Source organism: Brienomyrus brachyistius, chromosome 21 (genome assembly GCF_023856365.1).
Source record: "Brienomyrus brachyistius isolate T26 chromosome 21, BBRACH_0.4, whole genome shotgun sequence".
NCBI classification, from domain to species: Eukaryota; Metazoa; Chordata; class Actinopteri; order Osteoglossiformes; family Mormyridae; genus Brienomyrus; species Brienomyrus brachyistius.
Window position 1 is genome coordinate 8,870,554 of NC_064553.1, and position 15,931 is coordinate 8,886,484.

The 15,931-nt window shown below is 45.7% G+C and overlaps 1 protein-coding gene across 13 annotated transcripts in view; it reads left to right on the forward strand.

The window, feature by feature from the left end:
- Positions 1-15,931, forward strand: part of LOC125716397 (receptor-type tyrosine-protein phosphatase S-like) — a 135,062-nt gene that overhangs the window by 82,188 nt on the left and 36,943 nt on the right. For all 13 annotated transcript variants that reach the window (XM_048988644.1, XM_048988633.1, XM_048988639.1 and 10 more), the window contains 5 exons: positions 1,166-1,276; positions 10,094-10,363; positions 11,402-11,983; positions 12,150-12,286; positions 12,526-12,670. In XM_048988644.1, coding sequence (XP_048844601.1) covers positions 1,166-1,276; positions 10,094-10,363; positions 11,402-11,983; positions 12,150-12,286; positions 12,526-12,670 — 1,245 coding nt within the window. The remainder of the gene's footprint in view (positions 1-1,165; positions 1,277-10,093; positions 10,364-11,401; positions 11,984-12,149; positions 12,287-12,525; positions 12,671-15,931) is intronic.

Sequence of the window (15,931 nt, forward strand, 5' to 3'; positions counted from 1 at the left end):
GATGCTAAAGATCGGCAGTAAGGAACAGTATGCTTATTTAGTCTGCGCTAAGTGCATGTCTGTTGATGGGAGCTGGGTGATAAGGTCTTTGGTCTATGACAAGTCAACCTGCATTCCTGGGTATCTTACTGATGAAGCACACGATTATCCTGTGCCAAAGGAGTACTTCAAAAGGTCTCTGTTTCTGCTTAGCGTGTGTATGTGTGTGGGCCTGTGGGTGCACGCCTGTGTGTACGTGCAGCTCAGCGCTTTGCTGGATGACCGCCCCCCCCCCTTCCTTCCCCTAGAAGATGCCCATCGGTGTCCCCTCTCAACCTGCATGCTCAGCGAGCGGCTCAACGTGCCTTGTTAGCCAAGGATGCGGGGAAGGACGCGATAAGCCAGAAGGTCCGCCAGACGACGGCGTGTCGACACGCCCCGCCTGAGCCGTAATGAGTGCCAGCAGTCTCTCTGTACGCGAGGGGAAGGTAGCAATCTGTCAACGGTCCAAACAATCCGGATCCCCCTAATTACCTTACCATGCCCGTGGCTCGCTAATGAGAAATTATCTGACAACTTGAGGGTTTTTTTTTTTTGTTTTGTTAGCGGGAATTGATTGTCTTGGGGTGTGAGCAAGTATACATAAACAAGATTCTGTGTTGTGTAAAGTGCGCCTTTAGTGGACTGGGCATATACTTAGACAAAACACCTCTCCTTTACTATATAGTGTATTTATTTAGTAGCCGTTTTTATCCAAGACGGCATCCAATTGAAAGTAGGGCCAGACCATCTCTGAAGAGGGCTCGGTGGTGGAATCACTCGGCCAACCTTGGGATTGGAACCGGCAACCTTCCGGTCACAGGCACACCATCCTAATCCACTGAGCACCACCAGCGTTAGCTGCACCAGGTCTTTCCCCATCAGACATCAGGTTAAGCGAGTGCATTTAACCATAAACCATCCAGCCATGTTTCTGCCATGTGCCGTGAGAATGCCTTGCTAGAGGCTGCCATTCACATCCATCTGGCCCCTGCAGAAGAGCGTGGGGAACCCCTCATCTGATATCGTACAGTAGTCACGTCGTCATCGCGGGCATGGCCCCTGCACCTATTAGATTCCTGTCACTCCGAGGGCTCTAATACCAAATTCTGCCCCCCCCCCCCCAACATTTCTGTCCCTCTCTCAGGTGCCCTCCAGATAGAAAACAGCGAGGAGACCGACCAGGGGAAGTACGAGTGCGTGGCATCCAACAAAGAAGGCGTTCGCTACTCCTCCCCCGCCAACCTATACGTGAGAGGTAGGGAGCTACACGGAGCTCACGGGTACTGAGCCCCCCCCCCTCCGGGACCCTCCCCACGCGGCTAAAAGACGCAAAGATCTCTAAAGACGGTTTCTCATATTCTGTGTATATGCTCTCTTCTGTTCGCATTTAAGGACGATTGTCTGGGTTTCCAGTAACCTTAAGTATAAATGTACCCAAAAGCTCAGTGCATTGCCTGCTGTATTACGTACCTCTTTGTCTCCATGCAATCTTATGCTGTTTGTGCTGCATCACGCCCCGGTCGTCCGTTCAGCCTGGTGACGGGAGACATGAGGCAGCAAGGCTGTGTGCTGTTAGTCACCATGCCACTAAACTTTTGGAGGGAAAATTGGCGATAAATGTGATAAATGTGAACGCTCGCTAATGCACACCGACCAGCCGCTGGGATGCCTCATCTCTCCCACTACAAAATTAAACCACTCAACACTACTAATTATATAACTGTTGTTTGTCCAGCAGTCACTTATAGCATGTTTGACCAACAACCTAAATGTAACACCTTCTAACGAGGTCCCACGTTGCTTTCTGCCGTTCATTCCCCGTGGCTGAAGTCGTAGCTCAGGAGAAACCAGACTGGCATTCGTAATTCATGGAGAAACAGGAGCCCCGCTGTTTGGGCTACTTGGATTGGTTCGACAGTTCGATGAAAGTAAGGCAGATTTCGATTGGCTGGGAGAATGGTATGCAAAAGAATGCAATTATCCACAACTGGAAAACTGTCCAAAAAATGCACTCTTTGTATGCTTCATATCTGCGTCTAATTAATTATTAACAGGCACATTATTGGACAATAGGTCAGAGATTTCTTTACCGTTTGTGTCCTCGTATTAGTATGCGGACCGTGCAAGAGGCTTGGCTTTGAATTTAAATGTAGCCAACTGGGAAATGTGAAGTCGGATCCGCTTCAGGAACATTCGGTATGAGCCCGACGTGACAGTGATCCAGGAAGCTTCCGAAGCAAGATCCACAGGGGAGCCGAATCCCACACCTATAAAAGGGTCGCTTGTTTCCCAGGTTAACAAGCAACCTCCTGGCAGCCCCTCAGCCTCTCACAGTGCCTGGCTAATGGAAGGGAGCCCTTTCGCAGTCCTCTGAAGAAAACACTGAGGTCTATGGCGAGTGTGAAGTTCAGCATCGCTGACAGCAAATCTGTGGCGTAGCCTTGCGTTTAGACAAAGGATCTGTGTTACCTCTCGTTTTTTTATTTTATTTTTTTGTCCTGAAATCAATTTAAGTGTCTTTTAACCAGATGTGTTTTATTTGGGACTGAGTTGAAATTAGTAGCTACAGCAAAAAACAACAATACAACGCAAGAAGCAAAGGTACACGATGATGAAACTGGAATCGATTGGAATTAATCCAAACAGGCCGCGTTCTTTTATGCAACCTTAGCTGCTAATTTTAACAAAACCTGTGCTGTTTTATTGCCTGTTGGTTGTTGTCTCTCTCTTTTTTTTTTTTGAGGTCTTTCAGTTTATTGTTTACTTTATATTTTATTTATTTCTCTGTTGTGAAAGCAAATTGGCCACCATGGGAGTTCTTTTAGGTGGCAAAGACATGATAATTTGTTTTGGAACAAGGTGGCCGACACTTATCAAGAATAATGGCCACGGCAGGAGGGGGCGGGTGGGGTGGTGTTGGGGTGGGGTGGGGGGGGGGTGGGATGGGGTCAGACTTTCCCTGCTCCCAAGCTGAGTAACTGGGACAGGCGCATCTCTGAAAACCAGATGTTATTGGTTGCAAAGAGCAAAGGACCAACAAATGTCCAACAAGAAATGTAGCAGTTAGCAGCCTTGAGGTGGCCTTTTTTACTCTCTCTGTGTTTCCCCTATTTTCTCTTTTCCTCATGTCATTGTGTTCTGCATCAACCCCTTTACATCCCTCAGAGCTTCGAGAAGGTTGGTGTGTTTTTTCTTTTCCACTTTTTTTACCCACATAAGAAACAAAAAAAAATCAAATAACTGGGGGAAAAAAAAGCTGAATAATTATATATGACAAAAGAGAACATTGAAAATATATATATATACATAGATATACTTTTTACTAAACAATAAACAGGATGAATATAGAAATAATACTCATTTACAAATTTATTTTGATTTGGGGGAAAAAAATTGATGAAAGAAGCTGTTCTACTGGGGATTTGTTTGCGTTTGAGTTTGCATTGTGGGGCCTTTTCTGGTCTGCATCCTCTCGTATTGCCTGGCTCTAAAGGCTTCTCTGCACTCGTTGCCATGGAAACCCTGCACTTGGAAATAACAGGCTTGATGCATGATGGGAGAATGTCACTGTGCCTGCATGCCTGATAGAGAATTCCTTTGGGTGTTGTCCCTGTGTTTCCCCAATTTGTTCGATTCCTCCTGTTCACTGTCCTTGCGTCGATTTATCACCGTCTCTGAAATTAGTGATTGGCTGGATTCTCTTTAGTCACTTATTTTGAGTGTGTACATGTGGTTATGATTATCTGTGTGTTTATTTTCTGTGTATCACACACACACACACACGCATCTGCACATTTATTTTCAGTGTTATGTCTATACACACACACACACACACACACACTCATATATAAAATATCCAGTATGTCGCTCTGTGATTGGCTGGCTTGCTCATTGGCTGTGCTTGTCTTCCTTTTCCCCTGACTTTTGCGATGCTTCTTGACTCACAAAACAAGCTGAAAACACTAAAAACAAATTATACTAACCACACATGTCCTTATTTCAGTGTTCTTGTTCTTGTCATCCTTTTAAAAAATTGATCCATCTTGGCGAATAAGGATCTGCCGGGCTTGCTTGTGACCGTCAGAGCTGTTGACAGCATGACACAGAGCTAATTTTTTATGCAGCACCAAGGGCCTGGACGTTTGGTCCAGCCAGCGCTGGCTTAAATGGGATTGCTCTGCTCCATGTCTGCTTTACGGTTTCTCCCAGACAGTGGTCCCAGTCACTCCTGTATTATTCATTCAGTTCCATTAGGGCCGTGTGCATCTGAATAGATTTTGACATTTATGCGAAGCAAGTAATAACCTCTGTCAAATTGACCAAAAGAAACTACTTTATTTGAAATTTCTTTACGATAATACCCCTTTTTTTTTTATAAATGAAAATGCCAAATTAAGTGAAACCCAAATCAAGGTTTTAGTCAAATGGCAAATCCATTAAGCCCCCGAATTGCGTTTTTCATTTATTTCATAAGTGCTTCTACATTAAATTTTATAGTCTGTAGTTGTTCAGCTTTGTGCACGGGACATTAACACGAGGATTATATTGCCGTGAAATTGTATGTCGCAACGTAGTCTAGATTTGTCTGTATAATAAATGCCTGCCATTGATCATTGAGGGAGGGGCCAGGATTCTGACCTAAGACAGGTTCTAATCTGATGTGTCATTTAGTCTGTTATGGCATGGCTTTGTGCTGACACGCATCCCTCCAGCACTGCTGTTAAATGTCAGTCTGCAGAGGGTGATTCCAGAATGCCAGGACGTTTCCTGTGTCTGTAGAATTGTCCTCAATGCTATGTGAGGCACAGCGTGGCAATGTGATTCCAGCCAAGACTGGATAGCTGAGGAGAGCTCCAAGGGGGCGGAGTCTGAGAGTCATGTGATCTGGGGGTGATGGATAAGTTGACACCCCCAGCCTCTTTCTAAGGACCTCGAGCTGATTGGCAGGGCTTCGGTTTGGCCTGCTACATCACCTCTGCCTTCGCTTTCCGGGGCCGAGGTCTAAGGAATGCAGGCAAGTCTTTGTTCGTCGTAGGAACTTGAAGCACAATCAGTCCGTTTTACCAAACCGGAGCATTTTGTGTGGCCCCAGAACTTTAAACAAGTGCCTTATTGTTGGGTTAGACAACAGTCAGTCTCATTCCTGCCATTAAAACAGAACCAGAACAGCATTTCTGAATGGCTACAGAACCCTCCAAGCTGGAATAGTCTTCTCAGAGCTAACTGGACCCTGCCAATCCAGTGCCATCAAATGGACAGATACTTGTATGCATATTGATCCCAGGGGGAGATTTGCATACATCAGCAGAGGAGCATAAATTATGAGGACAATAGCCACAGTGCAAACAACCGACAAAAACACATAGAAAAGGTAAACATAAACTGCTGGACTAAACGTACTTTATATGCATATATAACATATCATTATACTAACCAGCAAAATGCCCTGTTGCATCTTTTCCCCAGTGAAGGTTATCATTATTATTCTGACAAGAACATACGTTGGCTTTTTTCCCCTGACGAAACTATATATAGGATATATTCGGAAAAGGCATCTGCTTATAAAAATCTGCTGTGCGACCAAATGGCAGAATATCTCTCTACCTTTGAAAGCAGAGCCGGAGGGCCAGCAGAATCATGGTCTTTATTTTCCTCTTAAAGTAATGCAGCATCCCACCCATTGGCCAAAGATGCTTCTTACTGAACACACACGCGTATTTTTTGTGAGTCAACTTCGCGGGAACCCTAATGTCTGCTGCTGTACAGGAGGTCTGCGCTGTGCTCGTCTGTGTGATGTTTGGTCTGATCCCCTTGGTGTCCGCATGCATGACTTGTGTTGCGTCCGTTTGTGAAGTTGACAAACTAAAGCTAGGTTACACCCAGCCCGCCTTCCCTGACAAAGCTGATGTGGATTCGCATTCCGTGAACTATAAAGCTAGTTTGACTCATGGTAACACCTTACTGGTGATCAGAGGCGGAAAGTTCAGGTTCAGAAAGTGCAAATCCAGACCAAGATCTTGTTGCAACCAACCAGTTGAGTACTTTGTGCCTATGACTGTTTATGTTCAACTGTTTGGTTGAAACAAAATCTTGGTCTGGATTTGTGCTTTCTGAACCTGAACTATCCGCCTTTGTGTGTAATATAACCCCAGGCGATCCTTTCAGTCGGGGTAATTTTGTTGCGAGCTGAACGACAAATAGAAAATACGATAATATCTATGATAAGGCTTTATGACAGCCTCATCGTGTTTAAATAAGACCGTGACGAATTTACTTCAATGACTGTAAATGAAGTCAGACCTAGTAAAAAGACCTGGAGATATTGTACAATTTAAATTTCTGGCAATATAATTATCACCACCGTTACAAAGTGAAGGTGTTCTGGTCTGTACCACACGGTGGCTGTTTCTCGGGAGGTGGCGAGTGTAACCTCAGCTTCACAATGACACTAAAGGCTGCACATTATTCTGGCTTTCCCCTTCATTTTGTGGCAGTGCAGGCTCATTCTGGCTGCCTCTCCAAAATGGCCGATAATGTCCGCCCTCTACCCTCCGTTTTGGCACACCTTTACGACATGTAGACTTAGTGGGGGCGCTGCGCTCCACCACGCCAGTTAAGACCGCTGAGTCGCCTGTCTTCACACCGGGGCTTGAAATGGTATTTACTGCCACCCAAAGGTTCTTTTTTGTGGGTGGGGTGGACCACAGGGAGGCTGGGCTGGCATTTATTCATTATTATTATTATTATTATTATTATTATTATTTTCTCACCAGACATACCTGCTGATTATTTTGGTCGACATGATTTCGAATAATGCTAGGTCATCTGGGTTCAGCTGTCCTTCACTGTCCAGATTTGGACTTCATTTATATCAGTATTTACTGCGAAAGCCGGAGTTACCAGTTTTATTACATTTTGGGGGGGGGGGGGGGGGGGGAAAGCAAAGCTTTCACTGTTAATGCAAAACGTGGGCAAAATCGCAGAACATTTACCTGTAACTGCTTCCTTGGTTTCAGTAAGATATTGCAGATATTCTGGCCCGTTGTGATGGTCCCCACTGCTGTCCTAGCGTGGGTCCATTTTCAGTCTCTTTGCTCCGCGCTGGAAATTAGCACATCATCATTTCAGCGGCAATATTTTAGTGACCCACGCAGGAATAATAGGGCAAGCCAATACGCATATCCACAGGTATAATAATTCAACATGATTAGTAAGGGCAGAATTATGTGTCCCTGATACACAGTACAATGATAATAGCCTTCATAATTCCTGTGAAGCACCATATTTATTGTCGTTTTTAGTGGTTTGAGGTGTGAGCCGTACCCGTTCAGATTACCTCCTTTATCACGAGCATTCACTAGAGGAAGACGTCGGCCCTTACAGCCCCGCCCACCAGCCCTGACCAGTCTATAACTGGAAATGCTTACGTCGCATTCGCAGCTCCAGCTGCAATCCGATTGGCCATCATTTATATGATCGTTAGAATAATCTGTTTACTCCAGCTGTTCTGAGGAACGAAAGGTTGCGCCGGTGTGATTTGCGTGGCAGAGCAAGTGTACCGGAATATATATTTCAAATGATCTCCAAAATAAATGGTCCAGCAAAAATGCAGGCAGCGTGGTACAAATCGGGCTATTAGTCTTAAGTTCCATTTGACTTTTTGTTTTTCTCTGCGTCTTGCACCCGGGAATTGCATACGTGTATGGGCTCAGGTGACTTGTTCTAGACGTTTCTCTCGACATGTCCGAGGTGCCCTTCGATCTCTATGTCACTTCATAAGGCAGGACAGAAACACTCATGCATGTCTTTGTGGCGAATGGGCGGCCCCCCTTTTCACCTTTGCCGGTCAGAATATCAGCCTATTCTGACACGTTCTAGATTTTCGTTTTATTTATTTTCTGGATTTCCTGAGTCCCCTCACAGCCCGGGCACTGGCTTCCGTAGACGGCCGACCGTAAGCGCAGGAGGTTCTTGGACATGCATGCGCTGTTAACGCGTCTGCTGCCATTTTTAGCGAAGCATTCCTTTTCATTTTTCGCTGGGTTATTAAGTAGCGAGTCCCATTTGGGTCGACGCACCCGTACGATGAGTTTTTCTTATCTTTCCTTTTCCCCAAGAGAGGGGGACAGTGGATCCTGGATTTCAAGCCTCGATGTGTGAGACCTGTAGCCCACAGAGAACCATGCTTTCCCAATTGGAGTCCCACTTTGCTTTCTTCTTTCTTATCTTATATCCTCCTCTTCCTGCCCTCCCTCCCTCCTCATGTCCACGAGGTCCTCTACTCCGAGTCTGTCTGTCTGTCCCCAGTGCATCAGTGTGCTGTCTTGCTGCCTAGGTCTTGTAAAACACCCCCCCACCTCCTCCACCATCTGGTCTCTCGTCTTTGGTCTGTCCACGCATTCCGTCTGTCTGTAGGCCGACTCCATCCTTTCCTCTTCCTGCAGTATTCCATGAGGTCATCATGCCTCTAGGATGCCTCCCCCCATACCGAAAAGACCGATATTCCAAATTTCTGTGACATTTCCTCCCCTCCCTCGCCACTTCCACTTCAGTTGTCCAAAGCAACCCCACAGTAAACCCACAGAGGCCAATTGAGTTGTTCAAACATTAACCAGCTTGCTGACATCTACATGCTTTAAGCACCTTTCTAAATAGCACATTTAATTGGGAATAATGGAGTTTTATTTCAAAATAGGACTTAACTATCGCCTAATTACGCATAACGTAAGTATGTCTGCTGGTGAAGCTAAGATCTCTTCAGAGTAAGATTGACAAACTCTAAGCCAATGAATTACATCACCCCGCCACTGCTCCATCCATTGCATCCCCTCCTTTACTCTTGTGTGTAGGGTTGGCAGCTGCATCCACGTCTTTGGGACATGGAGATGCAAAACCTTTTGTAAACCTAGCATTTTACTCCCACGAAACTGTTCCTTTTCTGTCATTTTAGTCTGTTTTTTATTATTATTATTTTGATATTTTCAGTCATCGCGTTATATCTCTAGCCATTTTGACAATTCGCTTCTTTTGCTTGACATTTATAATTCTCTATATATGTATGTAGTCGTACGTCTGCCAGGGCTACAATGTGGCAATGTGCTCACATCACATTGGGTCACATTGATCGGATGAACGATAAATCAATAAAAATCAAACTCATCATTTTCCTTCATTTCCCCACATATTTTTTTTATTTCTCGTTTTTCTTCTGTTCCTTTCTTTCATTCTATTTCTAACCATCTTCGTTCGAGCATGCCAGCGACCCCTCTCTTATATTCCACAGTGCATCGCTGTCTCGAACTTACCTTTTCTTTCGTCGTTCACATTCCTCTATTTTTTTGATCTCCTCTGCATGGTGTCTGTGAAAATGATAGCTGCATCTCTCGGTGGAACCGTGTCAGATCCTAAACAGGCTTCGTCCACTCGATCTACCCTGAACCACAAAAATCCGATTAAAGTTTCTCATCTTTAGCCGTAGGTTGACAGTCCAGTGTGGCCATAGTCAAACAGCAAAGCTTCCACCTCTGAAGGTTATATACTTACATATAGCTCACAAAAGGATATTTTTTGACAAAAGGTTTGTTACAAGGTTTTGTTTTTGTTTGCATTCCTCTGCTTTCTCTTTATTTAGCCCCTCTATTGGTTTCGATGTAGGGTCAGTTTTTGGGTGGGTCTGTTTTTTAGGTGTCTGTCTCTAGTGTTCTGTTTATGATATATAGTCTAATGAGGGTTGGGATGAGGTTAAGTCATATACAGGAGTGAACAGTTACATTTTAAAAGATGAGAAACTGCTAATAGATTTTTGTGTTCTCAGTTGTGATGTGATGAGTCCAATACTGGTCAATGGAACCTTGTTGCTATGAAGTGTTGCTTCATTGTTTATCTCTATTATTGGTGAAGCAGCTCTTTTAGTTCAGCCCTGTACCATGATTTAATTTATACTACACATACTTGCTTTATATTGCTATCATTTACCAGATGCTGTTGGGTGATTCAACATTTAACAAAGGTCGCATTTTTATCCGCTTGTTTTGTTACCTCTCTCTGTTCTGCTCTCTGTCGCCCTCTGCAGTCCGGCGTGTGCCCCCTCGTTTCTCAATCCTGCCCACTAATCATGAGATCATGCCGGGCGGCAGCGTCAACATCACCTGCGTGGCGGTGGGCTCCCCGATGCCCTACGTGAAGTGGATGCTCAACGATGAGGATCTCACCCCGGAGGACGAGATGCCTGTGGGCCGCAACGTGCTGGAGCTCAACAGCGTGCGCGAGTCGGCCAACTACACCTGCGTGGCCATGAGCAGTTTGGGCATCATCGAGGCTGTGGCCCAGATCATTGTCAAGTGTAAGGACACCGGGGATAACGGGGACAAGTCCCTGGCGAGTTTGTGAAGGCTGATGTAGTCTTTTAGCACATCTCAGTGGTGTGTGTGTGTCTATATATATATATCCCTTTACATTCGCAGTTTTGGTTATTCGTGAGTCGGCTGTGAACAATTAAATGGGAATATTTTTGGAGCTTACTGAAGGATTGCAGAAACTCGCACATAGCTTGTAAGCGAAAAACAATACTGAAAATGATTCAGACTGCAAAAAAAACCCATCATTAAATATCAATATTAGTCATACATGATATTTGTTAGTGTAACATGCAAATGCATGTTATATCTGCATGGAATGACGGTGGAATCTCGCGTTTCACGCGATGACTTCTAAACTTTTCCGTGCCATAACTTCGTACATACAGGGGCATAGCTTAGATGGTGTGTATGTTATATAAAAAGATCTAGATAAGAAATATCAAGGCAATTTAACATGCAAAACGTATAGTACAGTACCGTTTGTTTAGAAAATGGTGATAAAGAGCCTTTTTGTTTACTGAGGCTGGCAGACTGTTATGGGTTGTGGTTATGGATGCCTTAGTATTACCCAGGTTGTTAAGTGAAATGGTCAGTAAGTGAAAATCACAGTAGTCTAGGCGTGACCCTAACTTTGCTTCAGCATTCCACATTCAGTTTCTTTAATCCTTCATGAAGGATTCACATTTTAACAACGTCTTACAACATTTTAACTGTACATTTTATTAAAAAGATCTCTAATTCAGCAAAATTTGGTCGTAAATACAGGCATCGATCAGAAAATACATTTTTTATTACCGTCGTACTTGCAAATGGTGGCCAACTGGGGGAGTCGCTAAATGCGGAATGGTTGGATATGTACATATACCCATTATACTTAAAAGAAACTTCCAGAAACATTGGAAAAACATGCGAGCTCCACACACACGTGGGATATTGCCACGTGTGTCCATTCCGAGGAATTGTGGAAAGTCTTGAATGCTGTTTACTTCCCGTTTACTACTTTCCTCTCTCCTCGACGACAGCACTGCCAAAGCCCCCAGGCACCCCAGTGGTCACAGAAACCACAGCAACCAGCATCACCATCACCTGGGACTCGGGGAACCCCGATCCCGTCTCTTACTACATCATCCAGTACCGCGCCAAGGCCCCCGACAGCAAATTCGAGACTAAGGATGGCATCACCACCACTCGCTACAGCATCGGGGGACTGTACCCCAACACTGAGTACGAGATCCGGGTGTCGGCCTTCAACGCCATTGGACAGGGCCCACCCAGCAATCCAGTGGAGGCTCGGACAGGAGAACAAGCCCCCGCTAGCCCACCCCGGAACGTGCATGCCCGTATCATTTCCCAGAATACTATGATGGTGCGCTGGGACGACCCAGAGGAGCCCAACGGACAAATCAAGGGGTACCGGGTCTACTATACTATGGACCCATCTCTACCTATGAGCCAGTGGCATATCCACAACGTGCAGCAGAGCTTTATGACGACTGTGCAGAGCCTCACCCCATCCGAAACATACACCATCCGCGTCCTGGCCTTTACCTCCGTGGGCGACGGTCCTTTCTCTGAGCCCATACACGTCAAGGTGCTGCAGGGAGGTAAGAGTCCACCTGAACCCGTGACGATCCAATGCTTCGCCTTCTCCGTCAGTCTGCCTCTTTAGAAGCCCTGCTAATCTGCCAAGCCTGTCAGCTTTTCCGCTTTACGTATTAATTATCGAAGTCCAAGCGACAATCCAGTTGCTGCTCTTGTGGCCCACTACAGTTCCCGGTCAGCCCACCAAGTTTCAAGTGGGCAAGGTGACGGAGACGAGCGTCGAGCTGACCTGGGAGCCTGCCTACGATAAGGAGGGCATCATCAGCCATGAGCTGGTTTACAAAGAGGGCAAGTCTGGCACCCAGGTACCCTGCCGCATTACCAGTCCTCCTTGTTGTAATTGCACTCCTAAGTGACTGTTGACTTTTGACTATTGCATTGCTGCATATTTTGCCCTGATGTCCTTGTGATGTCTAAACGCAGATGTTACCTCTTATTCTGTACTAGTCCCTGGACCTTGCTGTACCATGCAGGTGCCCGTATTAGATTTGGGTGGTTAGCAGTAATTAGGAACCCTGTCCAGTGACGTCGCCTTGCATTGCAGATGAAAAAGCAATTTGCTCCCACCTCCTCGTATGTAGTGGAGGGTCTACGTGCAAACACGGAGTACTCCTTCTCCCTCGCCGCCGTCTCCAGCAAAGGCATCGGCGCCTTCACCAACGAAATTGTCCAGAAGACGTCTCAAGCCAGTATGTACTTTTCTGTATTTCTCTGCTTCTTTAGCTGGGTAATGGCGTGAGCGGGGTGATCAAGAGTAAAGGGGCTGGCTTTCGTATTATACGGTGGTGCCTGTAATTTGCTTAGAGTAAACATCCTACTCAACATGAAAATGAAACGTCCCAATGCTGCTCTGTCTCCAGTAAGTGGCTTCGTTCTTGACCAGCTACCTGATTGAATTCTACGATCAAGGTTTTGTGCAGTTACTCAAATTGTCCGTGACACCCGTATAGGAAGAGTAAAGCAGATCGATCATGCACGCGGGCCTTTTTAAGTATGTTAATTGTCTTTCCAACACCTCTGCTCCTGAAGAAAGATTGCATTTCATGTTTCCTTGATTTCATACTTAATAACATAATTTTCACGTTAACAGCTATTACCGATGCATGTCAGACACGATGGCGAAGCAGCTATAGCCTGCATACTGACTCAACTGATGATGTCGTTTTTTGCAAGACGGAGGTTCAGATGATGAATTAGAGTAAGCCGAGTGTATTGTTTAGTTTAATGGATTATAGCTCCACGTTTCTTTGTGAATAGAGAGGTTTAAGGTGTCTTATAACCCTGGTGATTCTTCCATAAGCTTATTCCTGTCGACCTTTTTGTGTCTTGAGTGGGTAATGTAACAGTATTTTTAAGATTATGTCAAGGTTGCATCCAAACACCGGCTTTTGGTTTGGGTCTGTTTTTATGTTGGTGTCTTTTTAACAGCAAGACCATTTTCTGCCTTATTGTAAAGACATAATGAAATGTCATAAACTCCAGCGACTGCCATGAGTTTCCTCATCCTGGTGGCAGGTGGTGGTGGGGGGGGGTTATGGCGACAGGTGAAAAGTTGGGGCGGGGGGGACAGGGCAATTTATGGCCAGGAGCTGAGCTGAAAAGCCCTGAACGGGTTAGGCCACAGGTGTCAAACTCCAGTCCTGGGGGGCCGGAGTCCTGCACATTTTTGGGTTTCCCCTCATTTAACACACCTGATTCAACTCCTTGTGTTAATTACCGCACAGCTCTTGAGCTGAACCATTTGTGGTGGAACAGGGAGAGAACTAAGCTACACAGGACTCCGCCCCCCCAGGACTGGAGTTTGACACCCCTGGTTTAGACTTGTCCACAAAAAATGTCAAACGAAGACAGACCTTCTGAATAGTCTCCTCGTTGGTGTGATTATACTTGATGAGAGCTAGCCAGAAGTAGGCATTAGAAGGAGATTTAGAAACAATTTTACTGGTAGGTCAGAACAAAACCATCAGAGCCAGTCCTAACCTCCTCTGGGACTGTAACGATGTCCCTGAAATCTGGGCCTGATTTTTTTGTTTGTTTTGTTTTTCAACATATTAGCATAAAATATCAAATGTTATTGAGATTGAAATATTTTCACATTTAAAAAAAAAAAAAAAAAGACTCCCGTCGATCGAGACACAAATTACAGAGAGAGAATTTGACGCCACTTGATTGACATGTCTGGCAGACAACAAAAAAAAGATGATCATCATTGTGAGGGCCAGTCATCATCAACACGTCTAATCAGGAGACTAATGAAGTAAATTGGGTGCAGATGATGGCCTACTGAAATATGACCATCAGTCACGGCAGCAATTGGTTGGCCAGCCAGTTACAGAGGCTTGATGTCTGTCAGTTATTTTTTTGGCAGTTAGGCGGGAGGGGTTTCTCAGTGGAGGAAGAAACCCCTGTTAAATCTGAATCAGATGTCAAAAGGAAATTCATGGCAGTTAGAGGGGTTTGGGGCTGGGGGAGTTGGTGCTCTAACATGTTCCTGATCCTGCCAACGCGACTGGACACTATTCCGGAAGGCAGCGCAGGAACTCACTTTTATCACATTTTTTTTTGTTTGCACTCTGGTTCATGATCATCCTACTTGCAATCAGGCGCACACAGAGAGCCAATGAGATCACCTCGGCTGCATGACCCACCAATCGGCTGCGGGCCTGTGGAGCTCTGTGGCCCGTCACCAGCCAGCCTGCTACTTCCCATGCGTGCTGTCTCCATGTGTGTCCGCTGCCTGTGTGTCCGTGTCCTCCCATACTCGCGTCCCTGTGTCTCCCCCTTGTTGCGGTAGCTGCAGACCATTCGGACAAGGAATGGGGTTGACTCAACCCAAAGTCCTTCTTTGTTTGACCTCACTCTTTCACTCTTTCACCCCCTAAACCGCAACAAAAACAACCACTTTCCCCGGAATGGCTTGCCGTCACAGTTGCTTTCAGTTAATTTCTTATTTTATCTATATTTAAATATATATTTTTTTATTGATTTTTCCTTCCTTCCTTTGGTTTATGAGTCACACACTGCTTAGATCTCACAAGGACACAGACTCCGATGTTTTCTGGGCTCCGCCGGTTCTGACGTGACAGTCAGCAGCATCTCTGAACTCAGCAAAAACATTGCAGGAAAAAAAAAATCCATTAAACTAAAGGTAAAAGTAAGTATCAATGGAGACCAGTTATAGTCCTCTCTTGCAAAGAGCGAGCAACCCCTCCGAAGCCAGCCGTTCATGGAGGCACGGCCCATTGCATGAGGTAGTTTCAGAGTCCCTCCTCCAGCTTGTGGGGAGTTCATATGTCAGGAGTTTACCTCCGTTAACGAGGTCGGGAAAGTCACCCGCTCTTGGAAAGTCAAAATACACTGCAAAAAAATGTAAAAAAATTAGTGTGGATGCCTGGGAGGTAAGTGCTTACAATCTGTGTGCAGAAAGTCCAGTCTGCTGAGGCTGATCTCGACCCGATTGCGGTCTCTGATTTCCCGTATAATTTACTGCTATCATGTCTGAGATATTTTGAATGGCAAGAAATGCGCTTGCTCACGCTGACTGAGACATCCTTGTTTTGGAATAGAGCAGCTTTTTTTTGGGGGGTGGAGTGGGGATTCTGCTGTGCGTGAACAGCAGTTGCCCCGCAGAGCCGACAAGAGGCTAGCAGCGAGTCGCTGCGGTCTGAGCGCGTCACGTGACGCGAGTGTATTTCCATCCCGTGAAGACTGCACTGGCTGCAAGGGAGAACGGTGCCGGTTCGGCGGTAATTAAAGCCCGACTGGCAGATATGAAATGCAGGCCTAGAACATGACAGAAGTTAGTTAGCTTTGTCTTTCAACGTGGCGAGGCGGCTGTCGTCCCGTGCCTCATGCAGATACGACCACGGCCCGTGTGACGGATCCCTCGCTGAGCTCAGGATGCTGTTAACAAGGACGCGTTAAGTGCCAGCGAGAGAGTATCTGTTTCC